General features: G+C 35.8%; 1 protein-coding gene across 4 annotated transcripts in view; it reads left to right on the plus strand.

The window, feature by feature from the left end:
• The window catches only part of LOC132153231 (FERM and PDZ domain-containing protein 4-like), a 61,045-nt gene that overhangs the window by 30,601 nt on the left and 3,479 nt on the right, over positions 1–26,965 (plus strand). The window contains exons 2-16 of one of the 4 annotated variants that reach the window (XM_059562591.1): positions 4,327–4,388; positions 9,276–9,436; positions 10,069–10,171; positions 10,410–10,485; positions 11,319–11,423; positions 11,976–12,083; positions 12,749–12,880; positions 12,998–13,117; positions 14,261–14,397; positions 14,840–14,966; positions 16,418–16,507; positions 17,621–17,803; positions 19,200–19,326; positions 20,140–21,111; positions 21,428–22,483. In XM_059562591.1, coding sequence (XP_059418574.1) covers positions 9,358–9,436; positions 10,069–10,171; positions 10,410–10,485; positions 11,319–11,423; positions 11,976–12,083; positions 12,749–12,880; positions 12,998–13,117; positions 14,261–14,397; positions 14,840–14,966; positions 16,418–16,507; positions 17,621–17,803; positions 19,200–19,326; positions 20,140–21,111; positions 21,428–22,483 — 3,415 coding nt within the window. In that variant the 5' untranslated portion in view covers positions 4,327–4,388; positions 9,276–9,357. Of the gene's footprint in view, positions 1–4,326; positions 4,389–4,904; positions 5,778–9,275; positions 9,437–10,068; positions 10,172–10,409; positions 10,486–11,318; positions 11,424–11,975; positions 12,084–12,748; positions 12,881–12,997; positions 13,118–14,260; positions 14,398–14,839; positions 14,967–16,417; positions 16,508–17,620; positions 17,804–19,199; positions 19,327–20,139; positions 21,112–21,427; positions 22,484–26,965 lie in introns of those variants that run through there. The other 3 variants (XM_059562592.1, XM_059562589.1, XM_059562590.1) reach the window with 3 other exon arrangements.

The raw sequence follows: 26,965 nt of genomic DNA on the forward strand, positions 1-26,965 counted from the left end.
AGACAGACAGATGGAGAGACAGATGGATGGACAGAGAGACAGATGGACAGACAGACAGATGGACGGAGAGACAGACAGACAGAGAGACAAACAGACAGACGGACGGATGGAGAGACAGATGGATGGACAGAGAGACAGACGGATGGACAGAGAGACAGACGGACAGACAGACGGATGGACGGAGAGACAGACAGACAGACATACAGACAGAGAGAGAGACAGACAGACAGACAGAGAGACCGATAGATAGATAGACAGACAGACAGACAGACAGACAGACAGATGGACAGACAGACAGAGAGAGAGACAGATGGATGGACGGACAGACAGAGACAGAGACAGAGACAGAGACAGAGACAGAGACAGACAGACAGATAGACGGACAGACAGACAGATAGATAGACAGACAGACAGACAGATGGACAGACAGACAGAGAGAGAGACAGATGGATGGACGGACAGACAGAGACAGAGACAGACAGACAGACAGATAGATAGACAGACAGACAGATAGATAGACGGACAGACAGACAGACAGATGGACAGAGAGACAGATGGACGGATGGAAAGACGGACAGAGAGACAGAGAGACAGATGGACAGACGAACAGACGGACAGAGAGACAGAGAGACAGACGGACAGACAGACGGACAGAGAGACAGACGGACAGACGGACAGATGGACGGACAGACAGAGAGAGAGACGGACAGAGAGACAGAGAGACAGATGGACAGACGGACAGAGAGACAGAGAGACAGACGGACGGACGGACGGACAGAGAGACAGACGGACAGACAATTCAGTCTAACCCCTCCATTGCAATTTCCACATCCTCTCTAAATAGGTTCATTACAGAATTAAATCTAATTGACCCATGGTGCATACACAATCCCCACACGAAGGGTATACGGTCTATTCTCCCAGACACAAATCCTTTTCAAGAATTGATTATATCCTGGTTAGTGCCCCTTTGCTTCAGTATATATCCAATATTGTTATATTGCCTATTTTGATTTCAGATCACTCTCCCATTATCTTTAATATCACACCTGCTACAGCTCATGCTAAACCCCGGAGATGGCGCTTTAATGACTCACTGCTCTATGATACTACATTTATGGATCAACTCAAATCTGGGCTTACAGAATTTTTGGAAATTAATACGGATCATTGCTCAAACCCTCAGGTGTTATGGGAAGTTACTAAATGCTATCTGCGAGGGAACTGCATTGCCTTTTCTTCAAAGGCCAAGCGTCTTAAAAATAAGCGCTTTGATCATCTTGAACAAGAAATAAGGTCTTTGGAGCATCAGTAGACCCAGTCTTTTTCAGAAGAGGCTGCTCAGAAATTGTTACTGTTGAAAAAATAATATAATAGCTTGTCAATGTTCAAAGCCGAGTTTATCATTCACAGAACTAAGCAAAATTATTATTTCCATTCAGATAGAACTAGCCATCTGCTTGCACTGAGGTTAAAGGAAACAAAGCAAATATTGATATGCTACGAAGTAGTGATGGCAAAATAGTTACAGATCCTAGGGCTATTAATAACAAATTTAAAGCATTTTATTCTACACTGTATTCTTCAAAGGTGGTTCTTGACAGACATGCATGCAAAACATTTTTAGAGATCTTGAACCTGCCTAAATTACCAGAAGAGGACAGAAACCTTCTAGAAGAACCTCTAATTGGAGGAACTTCACAGTGCGGCCAAATCTCTTAAAAAAGGGAAATCCCCTGGTCCCGATGCAATTCCCCAAGAGCTCTATACCTAGCTGTTTGGGATGTTGTTGGGCCCTTAATCTTGAATTCTATGAATTATGCTATTGAACATGGTATGCTTCATAGAGACCAGAACATAGCACTTATCATTTTGTTACAAAAGAAAAATAAAGACCCATTGAACTGTTCTAGTTACCGTCCAATATCTTTAATTAGCAGTGATGTCAAAATTGTGGCAAAAGCCTTTGTTTCCCGGATTGAGCCCCTCGTGGATATTTTGATTCATTTTGAACAAACTAGATTTCTTAGAGGGCGGCTGGCTGCAGACAATATGCAACGTTTATTGCAGTAAATTACAGTCAATGTGAGTTTGCTGCCAGTGTTTGTTAAGTGTGTTGTGTTCTGTGTGCACGTGTGTTATTTATTTTTATTTTACTTTATTTTAATTTTATTTCTATTCTCATCTGAATGCTCTCTTTGTATGATATGTGTTTATTGATGGAAAATAAAAAATCATAATCACAAATCAAAAACTCAAAATTTCACATTTAATCCAATGTTATTTGTCATTTATTTGCAATTATGGCAAATTAGTGCATGCTTCAATAGTTAATTGCACAAAACAAGTCCATTCTTTTCTTCACAGATATAACTCAGATATAATTCACAGATATAATTTCTGCTTGTCCGAATCTAATTTCCTTTATACTGAGATTATCTGCTGATTCTGGCCCTTGTTTCATGTGTTTTGTAACTAGAGAGATCAGATCTGGGCCAGCTGGACCAGCGCCTGCTTTAAATCTTGCAATCCTTCTCTATCAGTGTAGCGGACCATTTATAATTAGAGAGAAATTAGAGCGCTTCCGTATTCTGGAATCTTTGTTAAGTAGGACATTTTTCAAACCCTGTTCGAGGTGTTAGAGTCGAAAATGGAAATGAAATGGCTGTGCATTGGTTGCTGCTATCATTTAACACTACAGTCCCATTTAAATGAACACACCACAGTTTACATAAGAGACACACGGGCTTCACTCCAAAACCTTGTAGGCTGTGTTTGTTGGCAGGGATTAAATGCATCAAGACAAAGTACTCAGAAAGGTGTATAAAGATGCAAAAACCAGCGGCCGCAGGCCAGAGATGACCTGTGATGACCTTTGGATTGGTTCAGCATGCCATGTTGCAAGAGAAGGGGAAAATATGAAAAGAATAAAAAGAAAATAAATAAGGCGTGCTTTTAAATGTATATATTTATAGAAATGTGAACAAATGATAGAAGTAAATTTAATAAAAAAAAATAAACATTAAAAAAAAAACATTTAAAAAAATTATTTGTATCCACCATGCCATATTACAAGAGGAGGGGAAAACTATGAAAAAGCATGCCATTGAAGCATATATATATTTTTGTTGTATTTTATTTACTTATTTTTGTTTTTATGTTTGAATTTAGATTTTAAAAACTGTAGAAATACATTTAATTTAAAACATAATTCAAACAATTTTCAAATGTATTTAAATTGTTTTATTTATTTCTAAAATGTAAAATTTAATTTAATTTATTTTAATATAATATATTTGGATGTAATGCAGTATTTACTTTTAACCCATTATCAATCAACCCCCCCCCCCCCCAATTATTACAATGAAAAAAATGAAAGAATTTAAAAAAAAATATATTTATATTTCTGTTTATTATATATAATTATTTACTTTTTTAGTTTGATATTGATTGATATTTATTTCCCTTTGTATTAAAATGTGTAGGCACCTCTGATACATTGCATGAACTTTTTAGATGCTTTTGGTCAGTTTTAATTTTAGAGAGTATTGTGTAACACTCATGTATAATGCATTATAAAAGTATTCATAATGAACATTGTAATGCATCTTTTCAGAATTGTCACCAAAGCTAAAATGCATTGTGATATTTGCAAATCAGTTGTTCGCTGTGTGTTTTAATACATTACACTTTCTAAAAGAGTAACAATGAATAGATATTCTAACTTTGTTTACAATTATTCATGATATCATACAGCGCTAATGCATTAAAATACTTTTATACTGCATTTTATATATAAAGGCTTTAAGTAAAGTATAACTCTAAGTAACTTGACTCTAACTAACAATAACTGCATTGAAATCAATTATGCATCAGGTTTCCCAATCGCTGCTTATGTAGAGCGTTTCAGATGAGCTTTTATTTGAGTTAAGGTGCTGGTTATGTAGGCGATAGATGGCTCGAAGAGCTGTAAGAGTATCTCACCGTCACCTCACCTGGTTAATTTGATTGCTCAGGTAAGATGAGATGCAGTAATGTCCACCTTCACAGAGACTCCATTAACCAGACGCATTAAGCTGGAGCTTTTGACCCGAATAATTCACGTAAAGCAATTATAAAACCTCTCATGCCTGATCAGATTTGCTCTCTGCCGGTTATCTGGGAGAAATGCCGGTTGATAAAATAGTCTGTTAGCAGCAGCAGCATTCAGATTGAGTTTTGCATGTTTGGTTTGGCATTTAGTCATGACGTGCTCTTTTGTTCGGCTGTCGTTCGCTTCTTGCGCAGGACTTGTGATTTGTGTCTTTTGTCTTGTGAATGTTTCAGATGAAGCAGTTGAAGAAGACTGAATAATGGGGTGAATCATCGCTGCATCAAATAAAACGGCAGTCAGTGTAATCACCATAATAATAATCATCATCACAGATCATTTGTGCTCTATTCACACCGTCAGACTGGTGGAAACAACAAGACATCTAACATCTGACATACACCAGAACTTATTTGCATGGATATATTTCTATTGCATTTTATGTTTTAGCTTAGGTTTTAGTTTTAGCTTTTGCATGACAAGTTGACAACATATACATTGCATGACAACATTTACATTTTTAGTGCAATCTTCAAAATTTTCTTTGTAATTTGCAAATAAGCAACTTTCTTTTTTTCAGTGCCACAGTTTGCATTGCTTCTGTGTTCATTTTACATTTATCTGCGATACTGCACAAACACAGGTCAGATGACTTTTCATAATATCTTTTAATTTAATATGTTTTCTTTATTTCTTTATTATATTATTTTATTGAAGTTTTAATTCAGTACACTACTAGATGAAAGTTTGCAATAATATATATATATATATAAAAAACTATTAATCAGCAAAAATATTTTTAAGATTCATTATAATAAGAACCATTATTAATAATTGTGCACAAATGATAATTGAGCAGCAAATCATCATATTATTCTAATTTCTGAAGATCATGTGACACTGAACACTGGAGGAATGATGCTGAAAATACAGCGGAGCATCACAGAAATAAATTACAGTTTAACAGATATTCACACAGAATAGAGTTTTTTCAAATTGGAATAATATTTCTCTATTTTTTACTGTATTCTTGATCAAATAAATGCAGCTTTAGCGAGCAGAAGAAAAAAAAAACATGAAATAATCCTTATTATTCAAAACTTTCGGGCCGTACTCTCCCTTAGTTTTATTATAAAATATCAACGCAGTTATTCAGTCACCTGTTGATGAATTTAATAATATGAAATACTCTTTTAAAGGCAGGACCCGTTTGCACACATTACATTGGTCATCAGTGTCCTCAGCGCTCAAGATTTTGGGAATCCGGCCATCTAAAGCAGCTGGTCGTGGCTAAAGAGAAGGCTGCATCCCATATGTTTTTTCAGGGCTTGCCGTGTTCATGCTCCTCTGAGTGATGGCACAAATCCCATTCATATTTTTATCTCAGCTCTCGCCTCACTGCCATCATCCAGCATTAACCTGGATAATTTGGTCATTGCTGCATGAATGCGTTTAATATTCATGCATTTGGAGGATGCATTTATCCAGAGAGATTTACAGTGTGTTCTTTTTTATTATGGTCAGATGGTGTTAAAATATTAACTTTGCAATGGTAGAAATGTCAATTTGCACTGCTTACTTTCACTTACATCTGAGACAGACGAACAAACACAGAGTTATGTGAATAATACAGAGCGGGTTGAGTCCCAGAATAGTCAAGATTTTGTTTAAGGCAAGAAACTCTAAGGTAAAACCATTGTTTGTTTGTTTTTTTATCCATGCACTGGAAAATTTGAAAAAGTTTTGCTTCCATAACATGGCGTCTTTTTTGACTATTGGACGGAAAACATAGATAATGCAAATTTAAGTGTTTATTGCACCTTATCTATTTGCACCTGTAGATTTCAAATACAATAAGTATCTTTGAATCCTGCTTACATAAGCCAAAAACTATAATTTACAGTTTAATTTCTATCTGTATTCTGACAGTTTTTACAAATATTTTCAAATATCATTCAAAATTTCATGAAAATGTTTTTTTTTTTTTGTCTTTTAGAGTGATTTACAACAAAAACCTAAATGTTCCTTGTAAAAACTTTTATCTCAAAGTCAACAAAATCAAACAGGAATTTAGAACCTGGCTTTATCCAATGTTCAGATTTATCTTATAGAAATATATGCAAATTACTGCATATTTAATTGCATATTAATTTTATTTTTAGTTAGCAATTTAAACTAGATGAAAATGAGGTGTTGCTTTAAAAATGTGCTTAAATAAATAAAAAATAATGCATGTTTTATTTCAAGCAATAAAAATGGGTTTTAATCATTTTAACTGTCTTCATTTTTAGTCAATCATAATAAACCTGCAAATTTGCATTTTTAAACAAAACATGTGAGAAAACTTGCGATTAATCCAGTGGGCAAAGTAAGTGATATAAATATCTTAAAATTTTTAATAGTATAAATTTCACCTAAAGTGTCTTGTCTTAATGTGACAAAGCAAACCAAAAGCAAATAAAACAGAATTCAGCTGAAAATCATAGATGTGTATATCAGCTGTTTTACAAAGACTTGCTTGACTTTTAAATAAAAACATGTAGTGCAAAAGATTTTGGTCACACCGCCCTCTGCATTTCATAAATACATCCATTTGTTGGCAACTGAACCCTTGGACTAGTGTTACAGCTTCCCAGATTTATTAAACAAAGACTCATTGGTGTGCTAATGGCCATTTTACAGATTTGTTGCTAAACCTGTGTGTAACTGCACTGAGTATCATCTCATGCAGTGCACTTCCTCCGTGGCTTGAAAGATTAATTGTAGCCCTTCGCGGTGCACTGGAACATGTGTCAAAAATGATGGCGCTTCCTCGCCGCCTCCTCCAGCCCACGGCTTTAATTAGCTAACGGCGTGCAGCTCACGCTTCACAGACCAACAAATGCTAGATGATATAAAGAGTGAGCAATAGCTGGGCAACTAGCACCGATTAGATTAGTGAAATGCGAGAAGATGTGATGTAAAGGCCATTTCCCGGTTACCTGAGTGGCATGCAGAAACATAATGCTATTAAATTCACAATAAAATCTTATGCTGAGTGATAAAATACAGATAATAGGACACAGATCTCCACATAAAGACCAACGGATGTATTTTGTTCAGAGACAGACCATGACGGGAAGCTTTATTAGCACTTATGTTATGCTCAGAAATGTAGTTTTACTCAAGTCTGCATCTCATAAACCAGTGCATCTTGTTTCCAGACAAGCATTATTGCTATTATCCATAATCAATACACAGAAGGTGCACACATTAACTGTGATTGCTTCTGCCGTAATCTTTGGCAAACATTAATATCCTCCTGACATTATTCAAACATGAATTAAAGGCTAAATTAAATACTGAATTAATTAATTAATTAATTAATTAAAGTTAATTTTATCTCATGACTCATGAGTAAGGAAAATCAGTATTACAGTATTTTGTTTTTCTGCTAAATGTTTTATGATATGACAAAATACAGGATTGTTTTTTTCTCCACCGGATGACTTCAATAGGTATATTTGTAAAATAATAATAATAATAATAATAATAATAATTTAGAATAATCAATTAGAATTAAATGATTTTTAAAAAATGTAGGTGTTTATTCTTGGGTATAATTTATATATATATATATATATATATATATATATATATATATATATATATATATATATATATATATATATAGCAATAATACTAATGTACTGTAAAATGAAAAAATATATATAAAATAAAATAATTTATAAATAATAACTATAAATGATTCATAATGTGATTATTATTTAATTAAAATAATAAATATATTGCAGCAAAACTAAACTTTTGTAAAAAAAAAAACATTTAATTTGACTAAAATGATTTTACTGTAATTATTAAAAATAAACAAAATAAGAGATATATTTCTATAATAATGTACTTTAAAATTAAAAAATATTCTGTATCACTAAAATATAAATTTTACTGTTAATATTACACACATTAAAATAAAATATAATTAACTTTGTCACAATCAATTTTATTCCCATATATCATTCAGCTGTACTCATAAATATGAGAGCGTTCAGACAGGAATTTCTTTAAGTTTCTCCCCATTTCTGGATTGAAACCTGTGCCTTTGCATCCAGTTTTTCTCTTCACAGATGACGTGGCGTGTTGAAGTGTGAGGTGACTCAGCTGTACCAGCCAACACTTTTAAATGATTACAGTGTGTAACTGGGTCATCCACATTTGCAGTAGTTCATTCACTTGTAGCACTTTCTCCTATCAACCTTTTATACTAGAAAGTCATTGTTCTCCTCCCACTAAATTACAGTTCCCGGGAGCCTTGAGAACTGTGACAACCACAGCATCTATGTTCCCGCAGAGGCCGATCATTTCCACAGTTTTTATTGCATTTAGATCCACTATGTGAAAATGTAAACCTCATGTCTCAGATGTTACTGTTATGAAAAAGGTCAGTCAGAGTTATGCAATCTGGACACCAGAGGAAAGCAAGTGTGATTTCATCACTTTATGTCCATAGAAATATCAGCATCTGCACCCTATTGCATATTTTTGCTCTGTTTGCGTATCTGAATAAATTTGAGCTGTTTTTCCCCCTCCATATTCTCACTATATCAGATTAATATAGCTGAGTATGGTCAACATAAAAATGGAAACTAATCCCATATTTTCTGATAATAATACCTAAGGGCAACATATTTATTGAAAATAGCAGAGTGCCTAAGACAGATCCTTGTGGCACTCCATAATTTACTGCCATATATTCAGATGATTTCCCATTTAAATTTACTGTATGGTGTGGATCAAATAACGATACAAAAAAAAGATATATGCAAGCTTAATATATGCAATAATATATGTATTGAAAATAGCAGAGGGCCTAAGACAGATCCTTGTGGCACTCCATAATTTACTGCCATTAATTCAGATGATTTCCCATTTAAATTTACTGTATGTTGTGGATCAAATAACGATAAAAAAGACATATGCAAGCTTAATATATATATATTATATATATATATATATATATATATATATATATATATATATATATATATATATATATATATAATTTCAAACATTTGACTTTTTGTTTGACGTTATTTTTTATGTCAGGCTTTACAGGGTTAAAAAAGTCAAGTCAGTTTTGAGTTCATGTTTACATAGTACTAATTTGATGTTTATCTCTGTCTTTCAGTCATCTTTCGCAGTCAAGTTCTTTGGAGGAAGTGCGAGCTGATGTGGATAAGTTTGTCCCTCCTGCACCACGAAAGATTGAAATGAGACGTGACCCAGTGCTCGGCTTCGGCTTCGTTGCAGGCAGCGAGAAACCAGTGGTGGTTCGATCAGTTACTCCAGGTATCCCAGCAGACCAAGATTAAACTAGTTCTTCTACATTTACTCATACATTTGAGTCATTTCATGCAACATGAGTCTCTTCTGCTCACCAAAGCTGAATTAATTTGATCAAACATACAGTGAAAATTTGAAATATAATTACAATTTCAATCAGATGTTTTATTTGTGAATGTGAATGTCACAGAGTCATAGTCACTTCAAAGTCACATGATCTTCAGAAATCATTCTAATATGCTGATTCGCTGCAAAAGAAACATTTCTGATTAGTAACAATGTGTTGCTTCATATTTTAGTGGAAAATGTGATGCATTTTATTTTTCAGGATACTTTGATGAATAGAAAGTTTGAAAGAACAGCATTTATTTGAAATATAAATCTTTTGTAACTTTATAAATGCCTGCCACTGCCATTTTTGAACAATTTAATAGGTCCATGATGAAAGTATATTTTTTTATTATCAATTATACTGTGTTATAATTAAACAATTAAAAGACCAGGAACGCTGATGATAGGAAACTTTATTGCCAAATAAAAAGTGCATTATCATGATGCCTTTTGTTAGAATTCCATCTTTTAGAAAAATGAATATAAAATAAACACAAATGTGATGTGTGTTTGTGATGATTGTGCAGGAGGGCCTTCAGAAGGGAAGCTGATCCCAGGAGACGAGATAGTGATGATAAATGAGGAGGCCGTGAGTTCGGCTCCACGGGAACGAGTCATTGACCTGGTCAGGTACTGAACTCAATCAACCTGTTACTTTCATTCTTCATCTACTACTGTGTTATTCAGCTGACAGAACAGCAGTTTCTTTCTGCAATAAGAGTATAGAGAGAGTCTTCATTGCTCAGCACAGAATGTGTTCCCAAAAAGAGTCAAATGTCATTGTATTAGATCAGGGTTTCCCAAAGTAACCTTGATTAAATCTCGAGAATTTCACTCTCTTATCGTCATCTTTCATTATTTTTTGCAGAAGTTGTAAGGAGTCCATCGTCCTGACCGTGGTGCAGCCGTACCCTGTAAGTCAACATACTGACTATGTTTTGCATGTAAGTTTGTCAGCACTTTGGCTAATTTGAAGATGCGGTTATCAACCAATAACACTGTGGTTAAATTCTTCAGAAGTCCACAGACAACACTAATCTAGAAGCCTGCAGATCACTCTTATTTTAGTTGTTTTCTTATCAGTGATATACTATACAATATATATATATATATATATATTTATTTATTTTTTATTTTTTTTATTTTTTGATATGTGGTTTTGGCAATTTTGTTATTTTTTTCATTATTGTTTTTTTATGTTTTTTTATCATTTATTTATTTATTCGTTTTAATTATTTTAATACTACTTTTATTTCAGCTTGTCACCAAGACATCATTTTCGTTTAGTTTTAGTAGTGTTTCTGTATATATATATATGTATGTAGTTTTAATGCTCACTGTTATTTATTAGTTTTAATAATTTTAATACTTATTTTATTTCAGCTAGTTGTTGAGGCACCATTTTTGTTTAATGTTATTGTGTGTTTTTGTCATTTTTATTAGTTATTTTAATGCTGGATCGCTTTATTCATTTTTATTTATTAGTTTAAATTACCTCAGCTTAGTTCAGTTAGTTTCTAAGGCATTATTTCTCATTTTTGTTTAGGTTAAGGTTTTTTAAATACTATATTTTAGTAAACATACCTTTTTGCAAGGAACAAAAAAATATTTATTTTTTATGCTTTTAGTTTTAGTTGTCGATAATAACCCTGCTGTCGATTCCATCTGGATCTGCTTATTATTTTCTGGCTCAGCTCTCAGGCAGAAGATAATGACTTGATAGCATTGATATTTCAGTATTTTTTACTGCTTTTTTTCCTCTGTTATTCCCATCCAGTCGCCCAAATCTGCCTTCATCAGTGCAGCTAAAAAGGCCAAGTTGAAATCCAATCCGGTCAAAGTGCGCTTTGCTGAAGAAGTCATTATTAACGGACAGATGCCTGTAAGTGAAAAATGTCACATTTTGCTTAAAAAGCATGTCATATATCACAGTATTTACAGCTGTTTCAAAGGATTTATGTAAAGCATAAAGATCTAAACTGTCTTTCACAACCAATTTTACTTGCATAATCTAACATTTCTGAGTGAAAACCGGATATTCAGTGAGAAGCACTTTAGGGAGTCTTGATTATAATCATCTAAGACTGATTGGATTGTGAAAAGTGGACGTTATGCACCAGAATGAAGTCCTGTGATTAGAACAAGAAGATTGATGTCGTCAGCCGGAAAGTGATTTAGCTCTAAAGCAAATTTTTGCATTGTGATGAAAGATTATGAAGATGCACGTTACATAAATCAGTGTTCATTCATACTGTACGTCTTAATTAGTGGCACAACAAGAGGTTAATGATTATAAATATGCAGCCGCATGTGTTTTGTGCTGACATCATCACAGCGATGTGAATCACTGAGCGATCAGTGAACAGATGAAAGCCACTTTAGATGTGATTATTCAGGAGATATTAGAAACATGGCAGAGTGTTTTCCTCCGCAGGAGACGGTGAAGGATAATTCTCTGCTCTTCATGCCAAACGTCTTGAAGGTGTATCTGGAAAACGGACAAACAAAATCCTTTAGGTTTGACAGCAACACCTCCATTAAGGTATTTCAGCACTGCAGTATTTACATACAGGATCACTTCTGATGCTCCATATCAGCAGAAATACTCTGCATACAGTAGATATGGTGTAATAAAATCTTATGGTAGCAAGCAAATTGTATAATTTATCAAAGATGCATTGAATTGAACTGAAGTAACAGTAAAGACATTTATAATTTACAGTTTACTATATATTAAAATAGAAACCAGATATTTTAAATTGTAATACTAATTAACATTTTACTGTATTTTTTATTAAATAAATGCAGCCTAGGTGCACCCCCCAAAAATCTAACCGATCTCAAACTTTTAGAAAGCAGTGTATTTTATGCAACATTACTTTTAAAGTAGATCAAACATATTTGAAAACTTATAACGGACAAGTTTCATACTATACAAATATGCAAAATGTACAAATGTGTAAACTTATGCATTAATGCAAATATTAGTTTCAAAATTAATCCCTCTTGATTGTAACTTGATTATATTACATTTTAAAATACTGTGTAATCTACCTACCACTATACATGTATATGTATGTGTATATAATGTATACACACATATATATATATAATGTTTGTTCATTTGTTAGGCCATTTCTAACGCCGTTAGCATGTGACGTATTGGTGGTGTTGAACATGAATAACAGTTGTTCTTCTGTTTGAAAGGATGTTATTCAGACCCTGCAAGAGAAGCTGTCTATTAAAAGCATTGAGCACTTCTCTCTGATGCTGGAGCACAAGACTGAAGGATCTGCAACAAAGCTAATGCTTCTGCACGAGCAGGAGATGCTAACGCAGGTTTGTCGTGCTGGTGAATGATGTTTCTGGATCTGAGTGCCACAGAAGAAAGAATGCATGATGAGAGAATAAACAGAGAAACCCAGAGAAATACATGAATGTATGATTGTTTTTTAGGTGACGCAAAGGCCGGGCTCACATAAGATGAAATGCTTTTTCCGCATCAGTTTCCTCCCAAAAGATCCGGTGGATCTTCTCCGGAGAGACGCTGTTGCGTTCGATTACCTCTACGTTCAGGTAACACATCTTTTGAAATGTAGTCTTTTATAATTGAACACCGAATGCTTCCCATTCTTTTCCTCAGAAAAAAAAAAAAATCTCCATATTATTCAGCCTGATTTATCAGAAACCAGTAATAAATTCATATCAGATTTAGTTTGTTTATCAGGTTTACATTTAACGTTATTTCTTGAGTTTCTTTAATTAGAAGATGTAGTGTAACATAAAATAAGCGGTTTTCATTTTTAGTTTTTATTTAAATTTTAGTCAAATTTTTAGTAATTTAATAAAGTTTTTGTCCTTTTTAGTATTATTTGAATTTTTATATATAAATGTGTATATGGTTTTTTATACATTTTTTAATTTCAGTTTTAGTTTTAATCATTTTAGTACATCAAATAAAACAAAATTAAGCATATGCATGTTAAATTTCTACTGTAAATTGTAAGGAAGAATGTATCACTGTAAATTCTGATATTAAAGAAATAGTTCACCCAAAATGAAAATTTTCTCACCTTCAGACCATCCAGGGATGAGTTTGTTTCTTCATCAGATTTAGAGAAATGTAGCATTGCATCAGGGTCTCAGAAGTGGATGCTCTGTGGTGAATGGGTGCCGTCAGAATGAACAAATCCAGAACAAATCCAGCGTTTTTAACTTCAAACCATTGATTGCGGTTAAAATATAGCAAACTAATAGTCTATAATCCATAATAACGCTTTCTCCAGTGAAAAAGTGTTCTGGTCTGAATCAGGAGAGAAATCTGCACAGATCAAGCAGCGTTTAAACAGCTCTAAACAAATCTGTGAGTGACAACTTTTTCATTTTTCATTGGCGGAAGTGTTATTATGGATTATGGACTTATATTTTAGCTAGAAGCAACTGTTTGAAGTTAAAAACTTCTTAATGTTGGATTTGTGTCATCTTTTGCCTTCTCATGTCATTAACTGATGGACTGGAGTTTTTATCAGACTCTCATTCTGACGGCACCCATTCACTGCAGAGCATCCATTGATGAGACACTGATGCAATGCTACATTTCTACAAACCTGATGAAGAAACAAACTCATCCTAATCTTGGATGGTCTAACGGGGGTCATTTTCTGTTTGTTTCAGTTTGTAACCCGCTAAATCAGGCTGTGTGTTTATTCTGGTTCTCAGAGCTGTAAGGACGTGGTTCAGGAGCGTTTCGGCTCTGAGCTCAAATACGACACGGCGCTTCGCCTGGCTGCTCTCCAGATGTACATCCTGACGCTCAGCACCAAACAAACACAGAAAGTCTCGCTGAAATACATTGAGTGAGTGTTCAGCGTAACTCAGACAAAATTTAAAATGTGTTTTTACTTGCCCTCATGTTGTTCCAAACACAAATACACAAAACTGAATTATATAAGAGCTTTCATGCAGCTTTTTTTCGGCACAATGACTCAAAGTCAAAATTCAGTAACAGGCATTTCAGAAATGTGTTTTATTTGTCAAACACTTAAAATGATTAGCTAGCATATTAGGTACCTCTACAGTGCTTTTTATGTTAGTTTTTTGTATAGATACTGTATAGATAGTCGTCAGCTTTCAATAAAAAAAAATGTGTTTGTGTTTCACCAAAGAAAGAAAATGATTGGGATTTGATCTGCATGAGGGAGAGTAAAAAGTTTCTGGCGGTTCCTTTAACCGAGAAGAAAAGATGCAAGGCGTTTGACTGTGTTTGAGTTCAGCGTGAGAGCTCTTGTGTCTCGACAGAAAGGAGTGGGGTCTGGCGCAGTTCCTGCCTCCAGCGGTTCTGTGCAGCATGAAAGAGAAGAACATCAAGAAAGCGCTCACACACATCCTGAAAACCAACCAGAACCTGGTGCCTCCTGGCAAAAAGGTGAAGAAACTTTTATATGAAAAATGAATTAAAATCGATCTTTTCAGCTGCCTTTGAAAATCCTGATTCCTCAATGCATGATACAATGTGGATTAGGATTTACACGATTCTCAATACAGCACTCAAGACTAATAGTGTATGCTGTAGAATATAACACTTTATTTAAAAAATGTTTAGCATATGCAAAAAGACTTGTATTTAAATAAATAAATTGTATGGATGAAAAATAAAGACAAATGTCTTTGAAACAAAAAAGCACGTTGAATCGCTCTAACTGAAAAAAAAAAAAACTGAGCAAGGCAGTTGTCATCTTGGTAGTGTTTGTGTTCGTGGTCATGTTGGAAAACTGCCGTTCTGCCCAGTTTCTGAAGGGAAGTTTCTGGAATCCATGTTTCCGTCAGTGAAGCGCAGGGAAGACACAGTTGTCTTGGTTCTCCTCACCAGGGAGTCACCACACATTCTGGACCACATCTGAGCCAAACAAGCCTATCTTAATCTCATCAGACCACAGGACATGGTTCCAGTAAGTCTCGCTCTTGGACAGGTCGTCTTCAGCAAACTGTTTGCATGCTTTCTTGTGATCCAGCTTCAGAAGAGGCTTCCTTCTGGGACGATGGCCGTGCAAACTGACTTGTTCCCGTGTGTGGCCAATGGTCTGAGCACGGCCTGCAGCACTCATGTATCTGTTTTCTGAAGCCAGCTTCTGCAACTGATGCTCAGCACGAGGACCCGACTTCTTTGATCGATCTTTGCGAGGCCTGTTCTGAGTGGAACCCATCTTTTAAAACCTCTGTATGACCCTGGCCACTGTACTGTAACTGTTTCAGGGTGTTGCCGATCATCCTATAGCTAGGCCATCTGTGTGTGTGTGTGTGTGTGTGTGTGTGTGTGTATATATATATATATATAAATCTGTATATAATAATGCATTATTATATTTTAAATAATGCATTATTTTTCAGTTAGTACAATTCAACATGCTTTTTTGTTTCTAAGAATTTGTCATTATTTTTCTTCCATGAAATTGCATGTATGTATCAATCAACAAGTCAGTTTAAAATTAATATGTGTATGTGCATGTTTAGTTCTTAGTATTTATATCTGCTTATATATCATAAACTGTATAAAAATATATAAAAATATATTTTTTATTTGTTATAATATATGTGAGGTATAAGGAGATTAAATATTCAATTAATTGAAAACCAAGATAAAAATGTAATCAACAATCAGGTATAATGTACTGCATTATGTTTTATGTTATTGTATATTGCACTATTATAATATTGTTATAAAGCATTTTGTAAGCACAGTCTGTCTTTGCAAATAAACCTAGTTGGACTTGTTTTTCCCAGAGGCACATATTCAAAAGCAGAAGAAAGAGTGCTCTATTTCGGTGATTTACACTTTCTGTTCCCTAATTCTGCTGGGATTTGTGCTGTGTGTTGAAGCTGACGGCGTTGCAGGCGAAGGTTCACTACCTGAAATATCTGAGTGATCTCCGGCTGTACGGAGGACAAGTGTTCAAGTCCACGCTGGTCGTAAGTGCAAAGATTCGCATTCTCAGAGCTGTCATTACATCAGCAGCTGAGAGCTTTCAGGGCACATCTAGATGTTTAAAGGTACAGGTGTATTTCAGACATCCTTTGAGCTGATTCAGGCCAATACACTATATTTTAATTCCCTAGCATATGAAGTTTATGAAATCTATTTATTTATTTATTGCTGTTTTTTCAGTTTTTCTTTAAGAAAATTATTTATAATGATTTTATTTTCTTGTTAATATAATAATTTAATTATAACCAAATCAATAATGATCCACATTGTACTTTTGTTTCTTGCTTAAGTATATATATATATATATTTTTTTTAATTTCTGTTTTGTAAAGACAATTTGATTTAAAAAAATTTTTGTGTTATTGTTGTTAAAAACTATTTATAAATTATAAATAATGTTTCACACTATTTTCTTTTTCTAGTATATGAAGTATGATTTATTTTTTTAGTTTGTTGTTATTTCTCTTTAGTTTAAAAAAATATTTCTAATATTTTTATATTATTGATAAAATGTTATATATATGATTTCTAATCATTAATATAATAATACATATAGAAATAATAATATTAGAATTAATAATATTAATTATATATTTTTTGTTAAATATCAAATTATAAACGTCAATATTTAACAGTATTTTCATGCGTGTGAAGTTTTGATTTATTTTGATTTATTTAGTTTTACAGTTAATTCTATTTAGTAAATAGAGCTTGTTTTCTGGTTTTCATTAAAAAATATTATTAAATTATAAACAAATCAAAAATGTTTTCACTGTATTTTTGTGTTTTAGCATCATCTTCTATGTGATTTTAGTACGATTAGTTTTTTGCTATTTCTTTTCAGTAAACAGAACTTGATTTCCAGTTTTTTTTTTTTTTTTTTTTTTAAATGTATAAGCTCTTTGATATATTTAACTAAAAAGTTGACTAAATATTTTCTCTATAATGTTGAGCTATGCAAACATTATAGATTTTAGATTTACATATATACTCCTCTCTATTATAACTAGCACTCATTTAAATAATAATAAAAATGTGTTGTTTTGGTACATTAGCTTCAGGTGCTGTTTCACACAGTTGTATTTGTGATCTGACAGCAAGGAGAGAAACACACGGAGGTGACGCTGCTGGTGGGGCCACGCTACGGCATCAGTCATGTCATCAACACCAAAACCAACCTGGTGGCGCTGCTGGCCGACTTCAGCCACGTCAACCGAATCGAAATGTTCACGGAGGACGAAAGGAACGTGCGAGTGGAGCTCCACGTCCTGGATGTTAAGGTGTGATGGATAAAAACTAAGAAGATTACCATTTGTTTGCAGAAAACATTTGATTTAATATTTCTCTTTCTAATGCAATGACATTAAAACATTTTTAAATGTGTCTAAATATTTTTTGGACATTGACCTCCACGTGCATTAAATATTATAACAGTATTAAGGACAACATCCTTTTTATTCTGCATCCCTTTCATCTGGTTGTGATAATGAAATCATGAATTAATAATTCATATTTACAATCATACAGATAGTTAAGTCAGTATGCATTATTTTAAGTTTGCTATATTGCTTTGCATGCATGAACTAAAAACATTATTACTTTGGCTATTGATGTTGATAAATTATTGATCAATTAAAACTTTTACCACATGCATTACTACAATTGTATACAAACTTATGAACACATAACAATTCAACATCCCCTTTTTCCTGTTCTTATTATGATAATGTGAATTAATAATTCATAGTTACAAACATTTGAATGCTTTATTTTATAAAACATAGTTTTAAGTCAATAGTTAAGATAGTTAAGTCAATAAATTCAATAGAAAATATAAATGCAATATATTAAGTTTGCTACATTACCAGTGTGAGCTCATATTAGATGGCAGATTATTTTGATAATTGATAATTTAATACTATTTATTGTCCATTTACCACATACTGTACATAACATCAATTGTATACAACTTTAAAGACACATAACAATTCAACATGCCTTTTATTCAGTGCTTATTATGAAAACATAAATGCAATATATAAAGTTTGCTACATTGCTTTGTAAACATGAACTAAAAACTATATTACTTGTCAGATTGTTTCTAATTATTATTCAATTATTGATAAACTATTTATTGCCTACTTAATGTCAATGTCACCTTTATTTATATAGCGCTTTAAACAAAATACATTGCGTCAAAGCAACTGAACAACATTCATTAGGAAAACAGTGTCAATAATGCAAAGATGATAGTTTTGATAGATACTTAACACATGCATTACACTAGTTTAATTCAATGCATAATTCAATATCCCTTTTATCCAGTGCTAATGAAAACATTAATTAATAATTCATAGTTGCTGACATATGCATGTTTTATTTTATAAAACTGAAATTTAAGTCAATAAATGCAATACATTTGCTACATTGCTTTGCAAGCATGAACTAAAAGGGGTTAATATTAATGAATGTACTGTAACTATTTATTAAAAAATAAATTGTAGATGCTACTGTTTTTTTAAGTGCAATAAGCTGCTCAGAGTCATTTGTTACTGTAATTTAACCACAGCTAAGGATCATTCATTTCATCATTCAATCATTTTAACTGCACAGCATTCCATTGCTGTATTTACTGATTATTTATGCATTTCTTCTGCAAAACATTTCTTTCTATAGCCCATCACACTTATAATGGAATCCAGTGACGCTATGAACCTGGCGTGTTTGACTGCTGGTTATTACAGGCTACTGGTTGATTCACGGAGGTCCATCTTTAACATGGCGAACAACAGTAACACTGCAGGTATGAGCATAAACATGCACTAAATAATATATAACAGATCATTTGTCAGCTTGAAATCAACTCAACTCAAAGTAGCATCAGAAAACTATAAATGATGAATTTATGGTCAACACTTTACAGTAAGGTTCCTCTAGTTAAATTTGATTAATGCAAAAACTAAAATTGATTAGCATTGAGCAATACATTTGTTACAGTATTTATTTGTTATGGCAAATTATGTTACAAAAATACACCTCTACATTGTTAGGTCATATTAGTTAAAATAATATTAACGGGTTTTAATAATGCATTATTAAATGTTGAAATTATCATAATCCAAGATTAATAAATTTTTTACAAGTAAGTTACATTGTTAGTTAATGGTAACAAATATTAATGTTTGTAAATGTTACCAACTTATTTAATTCTATTTAAAAAAAAAATCTTAATCAACACGCGAGATGCAAACTGAATCATAATTCTTTTCCCACTTCAATTACTATTGTTTTTATTGAAGAACACACAACTCTTGAAACTCCTGTAATCACAAAATCAATCATGATTTAATTTAATATTCTATCAACACTTACAGTTTCTGTTAATAAAATAGTTTGAAAACAACCAGCTTTGTCATACAGCTGACAGAAATATTTTTGCTAATATAACAGAATATTTTGGCCAATATAATGGGCCTTGGAATGTTATGTTAGACAGTGGGAGTCCTAAGAGTCAAAAAGTTTAAGCAACCACTTATTTAAATAGTTTTGGTGTGAATCTGATACTTTAATAACTCATTGACAATGGTGTCTTCTCCTTCTTTTGTTTATGTCTAAGGACAAGACTCAAGGGTCAAGCACAACTACCAGGCAATTGACTGGAATTATGGTTCCTGTAGTGCATGTGATGAGCCCCACCACGAATACGCCATCTGTGGGCGAAGAGAGTTTGATATTTCCCCCACTGTCTCTGAAATGCACCAGTCGCAGCATCATATGCACGGGGACGAGAAAGCAGAGAGGGTGAGCAGAGGAAGCCACATGCATCCTCAGCCCTACTTCAGTGTCCCAAAAGGCAAACTTCAAGAGTCGCCCAGAAGCGCCAAAGTGTCCTTCATATTCAGCGATCCTCCACTGGACTTTGTGAACCCTCAGAACTTGGGATACAAAAGACTGATGGAGGACATCCCAGAAGTTCTGGAGGAACACCGGTACATGTACGCGCAACAGAAGGACTACAAGCCACTGGAAGCATCAATGGAAGTCGACGGCTTCCAGTACGGTTCCAACATGGTCTATGGCGACGCCAAGATCTTCGGTACGACGGAAGGCATAGAGGAGCCTTTGCTGCGCGATATCTGCTATGCCGAGACTACGGATGACGCCGAGGATGATGATGACATTAGTTGCGAGGAGGACATGATGATGATGATGATTGAAGAGATGAAGGACAAGGCGAACTCTCTCCTATCGCTTTCAGAATCGAGCGATGACATTATTGACCTCACTTCACTTCCGCCACCACCGGAGGGCGACTATGAGGAGGACAGCGACGACTTGCTGCAATCGCTAAACTTGGCAATTGCCGCTCCGCCGCCAGGGTTCAGGGATAGTTCAGATGAAGATGACCACCAAGAGCGAAAAGGCTTAAAAAACGACATCCCTGTATCACTGATCGATTCAGTTCCGACACAAGTGGCCAGTGGGACTGAGGAAGTGTTCAATGACGCTGTTGTCTCCACACTACAAGCTCTGGAGGCCTTGGCGGCCTCTGAGGAACAGTCTCATCCACAATCGGACAATAGTTCAGGTTCTTACACTATAGTAACATTCATTCATTGACATTGTACAACCTTCCAGCCATTCCTTCATTTTGGTTTTGTTTTCCCATATTCCATTGTCTTCAATGCAACCCCCATGCCATGTATTGTGTGTGCATTTGTTTTATTAGCAATGTAAATGTTATCTCCTTATAATTTGTGGTTCATTTTTGTTCATGTATTTCATCATTCATGTTCAAATTTATTGCATTTCATAGCCTTCAACATTTTGTACAAATAAACTATTTTAAAATATATGGGTGTACGGTGTGATGGCTAAAATGTTTGTCTCTTTGTGACACACAGGTGTAGAAATATCTCGGTCCTTTAGCCCTGAGTCCTCTTCTGATTCTGGGAATGAGACAAATTCGTCTGAAATGACGGAGAGCTCAGAGCTGGCCGCAGCTCAAAAACTCTCTGAAAACTGTCTGAAAATGTTAGTAGCCACAGCCGAAGGGTACCAAACTCTAGCTGAAGAGGAGACAGAGTTTCGATTGGTGCCTTGTGAGGTCCGGGCATCTCTAAATGACCCCCAGACCTCTGCGGTTGTCAATTTTGAAATGGATCCGGAAACAATGGAAACCAAGTCATTGACCGACTACTTCAATAAAATGCACAGGGACGTGATGATGGGAATGTCACAGGGGAAGATCAAGGAGCAAGATGGTGGGATGAAAACGAGCGCCGAAGTGGAAGCCCGTCAGTTGAATAACAAAGAATCTGAGGATCTTGTTGGGATGTACAACAATTTCAATGGACGGAATTCCCAGTGTTCAGGTCCCTTTGACTTGGAGGGGATGTCTTACGCTTTTCAAGAAAGCAATCAAAGATTGCATATGATTCGGAATAATACATCTGAAGAGCACATTTACTCTGAGGTGGTTGGCGATGTTGGTCCATTGCACGCAGACAGGGTAACTCAAAAAGTCAGTTTGAAGGACTCAATAGACTTGAACACAAGTTCCCCCACCAAAGAACAGTATATGATTGAGAGAGCCCGGATTGAACATCAACAGAGCAAGGCAGCTTCATCCGAACAAGAAGTGACACGGTTAAACGAGTACCACTTGTCCAAAAGGATGTCGTCTTTACAGAGCGAGGGAATTCATTCTCTGCAGAGTTCCCAATGTTCGTCTATTGATGCCGCCAGCAGTACAGGAAGCAGTAGCTGCATGACATCAATGGACTCTCCTCTGTGCATGGTAGATAGTGTCCATCTGCACGGAGAGTCCTCTCTGAAAGGTCTTGGATATCAAAATCAGAACGTAGATGGAACATTTTTGCGGAAACACCACGGCCAGCCTGGCCAAGAGTCGGGCCGAGAGGGATGCCAAAGGTTGCCCAAGATCAGAGAAACTACAGGTATAGCAATTGAAACTTTAACAAGTCAGATGTTACATTCAGCTAACCTAATGACATGGTTTTATTTCTGTTTATTTTTGTTACGTAGAAACGGCAAAGCTTGACCATGTGGAATTAGAGACTCACATTGTTGGTCAGCAACTGAATAATTTAACAATTTGTTGGAGCTGGTGAGCAAGTTAAGGGTTCCCACATAGTGTTGGGAAAGCTGGCTTAAAATTAGCTTTCCAAGCTCTAAACTGATCATACAGTGCCGGTCAAAAGTATTCACACCCCTTGGCCTTTTCTTATTTACATCATAGAATCACACAGATTTATTTGGGGCTTTTTTGACACTGATAAACTAAAGAATATCCTTTCATGTCAAAATGAAACCTGATTTGTGTGTAAACATGTATTATAATTATGAACACTAATTTGCATAAGTATTTACCCCCTGTATATTTCCGTATTTAGTAGTTTCACCTTGAGTCTGTGTGATGCTGTAGTTCACAGTTTAACTTTACATCTGTACACAGATGTTCTCCTCCCTCCCTCAGATTGACAGAAATGCTTAGACTCAGTCAGGTTACATGAAGACCATGCAACATAAATTCTCAACTATTACAAGTTAGTGTGTTACTCTTTGTAACTATATCAACTCTGTATTGCATTTGCATCATTTGTTATTAAGGCAGAATGTAGCTATTAGTTGGTAACCCTTCTAAACTAATGAATAGTCACTTAATATGATGTTTACCTTCAATGATCAAATAGCAGCCTTCATAGTCGTGAGCAGAAGATGTTGAAGTACTATGAGTTTCAGTACATTCTTCATTCTAACTTATTTTGCCTTTCATAAATACTGGTAAAAATATAATTCCTTAGACATATTACTTAATCATGAATAACATAATAGACATTTTTTATGAGAAACTATTTGAAATTAATAATGATCATTAAATACTGATACAACAAAAACACAAGTAATTACATTTATTATGACTAAATTTATTTGTCATGCACACATAATTGCATTGGGTTGGGTTTTGTTCATTAACAAATAAATTTTATCACACAATATTATCTTTCTTAAAATGTCACAAGTCTAATTGGTAATGTTATCATATACTGTATGTCTAAAGAATTTAAGATAGCGTGGAAAACAAGAGCTTATTAATGTTATTCAATATGATATTTTATTCCAACAGTTACTCCTGGTAAGAGGCTTCCAAAAACATAGTTATTTATTTAAATGCATTTAAAGGTTTTATGAAGAAAAAAAAAATAGTAGTGCATAAGTTAGCTTAAATTAACTTAGCCTAGTTTTGACATTAAGGAGTACTAAGTTGTCATTTGCACAAAGCTGGTGCAACTGGCCCTGGACTCTTGCCCACTAAAGGACATAAAGGTTGTTGTTTTGAAGTCATTCCTGTGTAACTTTGACTTTATATTTGGGTTCTTGCTGGAAAAACCTTTTCTCCTTGAGTTATCGGGCTTCTTGCTCACTCCATGAGGCTTCATGATTTTCCTATATTTTGCTTTAAAAGTAGATCCTCACAACATGAGTCACTGTGGAGACAGTGTATTCCTGTGTTACGGTCCCTGTATAAGGGTCTAGGATTTAGAAGGGACACAATAGTAGATAATAGATGGACAATAGCTGGCGCTTTCCAAATAAATTCTGTGAACAAAAATTACTCAAAAAAGCCGGGAAGCCCAGCAACAAAGGAAGGAATAACTAACCTAACAGAAACGAGCTGGCACTCCCCCCTCCAAACTAAAATTACAAACTAAGAAAAAGTATGTGGTGATGTGGATGTGGAGAAAACTGTGGCTGGCAGAGAGAAAGAGAGCTCAAGAGGGTCTGCCTCCTTCCACTTTATAGCCTTGTCTCTCCAGCTTAACCAATAAGAAACTAGAGAAAACAAAAAAATAAAAATAAGTCAGTGGCTGCATCCGAAAACTTAGGCAGTATAAGGCAATGACTTTGCAGGCAGAGATTTTGCATTAAGGCACCTCATGAATATTTAGTTACTATAATACTGATTTCTCACTAGAACTAAGATCAAAAGTTCAAAAAGTTAGTCAGAAATATACATTTAAACACAAACTGACCACTTAACACAACTTTCAGATGCCATTTTTTTAGCTCAACCATTATGGAATGGAATGGACAGTATTGTGGAATATCAAAGGCAGCAAACGATATAACTATGCTGCCTTCAAAATTTGATCTCAAGAAGGTACCTCAGCAGACAGGAAGTAGAGCAGAAGAAAGCAAAAGCCTCTTTTTCAATCGATGAGTACAATATTTGATGTTTTTTTTTTACTTTTTAGAAAAATAGCACACAGGGTGCTCGACACCATCTGGCCCATCCGTTTAAAAGCACGCTAATACACTGGGGCAGAAAGGCCAGGTGCGTGCATCAGGAGGGCTTTAATGGACTCAAAAGCATGCTAGCATTCTGCTAACCACTTAAACGCAGTTTTCAGACTCAGCAGGTTGTTGAGTGGGGAAGCCACTGAAGAAAGGTTTTTAAGAAGCTACGGTAATACCCCAATATTCCCAAGAACTGCTGTATTTCGCAACGAGTGGAAGGAACTGGGAATGACATGATGGCCTCGGTTTTTATATTTACTGGCTGTACCATGGCACCACCCACAATTATACCCAGGTACACTACTGTCGCTTTAGGAAAGTCACATATAGCCAAATTAACAGTTCTTGGTGTCCTCCCTCACTGTCTCCTCATTGCATGGTGACGCACCATTTGAGGATTCCCTGTTCTTGGTGCATTTACTGCTGTGTCATATTTTCCCATTTCTTAAGTATTGATTTAACTGCCACTTCAATGAAAGCTCAATAACATGAAAATCCCTGCCTGGGGCTCTTCAATTACTGTTTCATAGAGCTGCTTGGTGGTTTTTTTCTTCATGGTCTTCCACAGTGCTGACTCACTTTTGCTACAATCAGCTGAAAGTCCTTGAGTACACAAAAGCTATTTAACTTATGTGACTTACAACCAAACGGTTGAACCAGTGGTGAGTGTCACACACCTGGACTCATTTTGTGTGTTTTTGCCCCTGTGACCCAGTTTCTGTCTCTATGTGGTTTGATTAGTTCCCAGGTGTGTCTAGTCATTTCCGCATGTGTTCCATGTCCCTGTTAATTTAGTCATTCCATCCACCTGTGTTTTCCCTATTATCCTTTGTACAAAAGCCTTGTCCTTTCAGTTCTGTTATGTCGGGTCTACTCGTTACTAGTTACTCGTCTACTTGGTACTTGTTACTTGTCAACTTGTCTACTTGTCCACTTGTTTCCTGTTACTTGCCACTTGCCACTTGCCACCTGTTATTTGCTACTTACCTTGCCTATGTTTGATTTAATAAATCCTTGTTTCGTTTATCCCTCGGCTCCGTGTTCCTTCCAGCAGCGTAAGCCGTGACAGAAGACCCGACCCAAAAAGTTAAAAAAACTGCGTGTTTTCCCTCCGTTTTGTTTTCCGTTTTTTCACAGTCTTTTTCTTTCGGTAGTGTGTCATGGATCCCCTCTATCGCCCCGAATACCTCCTCCTCCTGCTGGAGCAGGAGGGACTTTTTCTCGAGGACCATACCAGACGGTTTCTCTTGATAGCTAATGCCAGCAGCTACCCGGACCACGCGCTTTTATCACGCCAGCCTGAACTCCAGGTGCAGAGCGTTGTCGCCCGAAGATGGTCCTCGGGAGGATTTCGCCGCATTCATAGAGTGGAATCTGGTGAGAAATGGGTCACCTCTCACAGTCGGCCCAATGGAGGATCTCGCCAGGTCCACTCTGGACCCAGAGCCCAGCCTACAATCTCCCCACGGTACGAGGCATAAGCCCGAGCCCACCGATGACGGAGAGCCAGAGAGCAACCCGTCAGACCAGGTGCGAGAGCCGGCGACACTGCCCACCACGAGGGAGCAAAATGTGGAGCGCCAAATGGGTCAAAATGAGGGGGTTTCCAATTCACCTATGCCAGATCCTCTGTTAAGCCCAGGAAGGGCTCCTGATCTTCCGTTAAGCCCAGGACGGGCTCCTGATCCTCCTGTAAGCCCAGGATGGGCTCCTGATCCTCTGTTAAGCCCAGGAAGGGCTCCTGATTCCCCGTTAAGCCCAGGACGGGCTCCTGTTCCCCCGTTAAGCCCAGGACGGGCTCCTGATCCTCCTTTAAGCCCAGGACGGGCTCCTGATCCTCCGTTAAGCCCAGGACGGGCTCCTGATCCTCCGTTAAGCCCAGGACGGGCTCCTGATCTTCCGTTAAGCCCAGGACGGGCTCCTGATCTTCCGTTAAGCCCAGGAAGGGCTCCTGATCTTCCGTTAAGCCCAGGACGGGCTCCTGATCCTCCTTTAAGCCCAGGACGGGCTCCTGAACCCCCGTTAAGCCCAGGACGGGCTCCTGAACCCCCGTTAAGCCCAGGACGGGCTCCTGAACCCCCGTTAAGCCCAGGAAGGGCTCCTGATCTTCCGTTAAGCCC

Source organism: Carassius carassius, chromosome 11 (assembly GCF_963082965.1).
Source record: "Carassius carassius chromosome 11, fCarCar2.1, whole genome shotgun sequence".
In the NCBI taxonomy this organism is placed as follows: domain Eukaryota; kingdom Metazoa; phylum Chordata; class Actinopteri; order Cypriniformes; family Cyprinidae; genus Carassius; species Carassius carassius.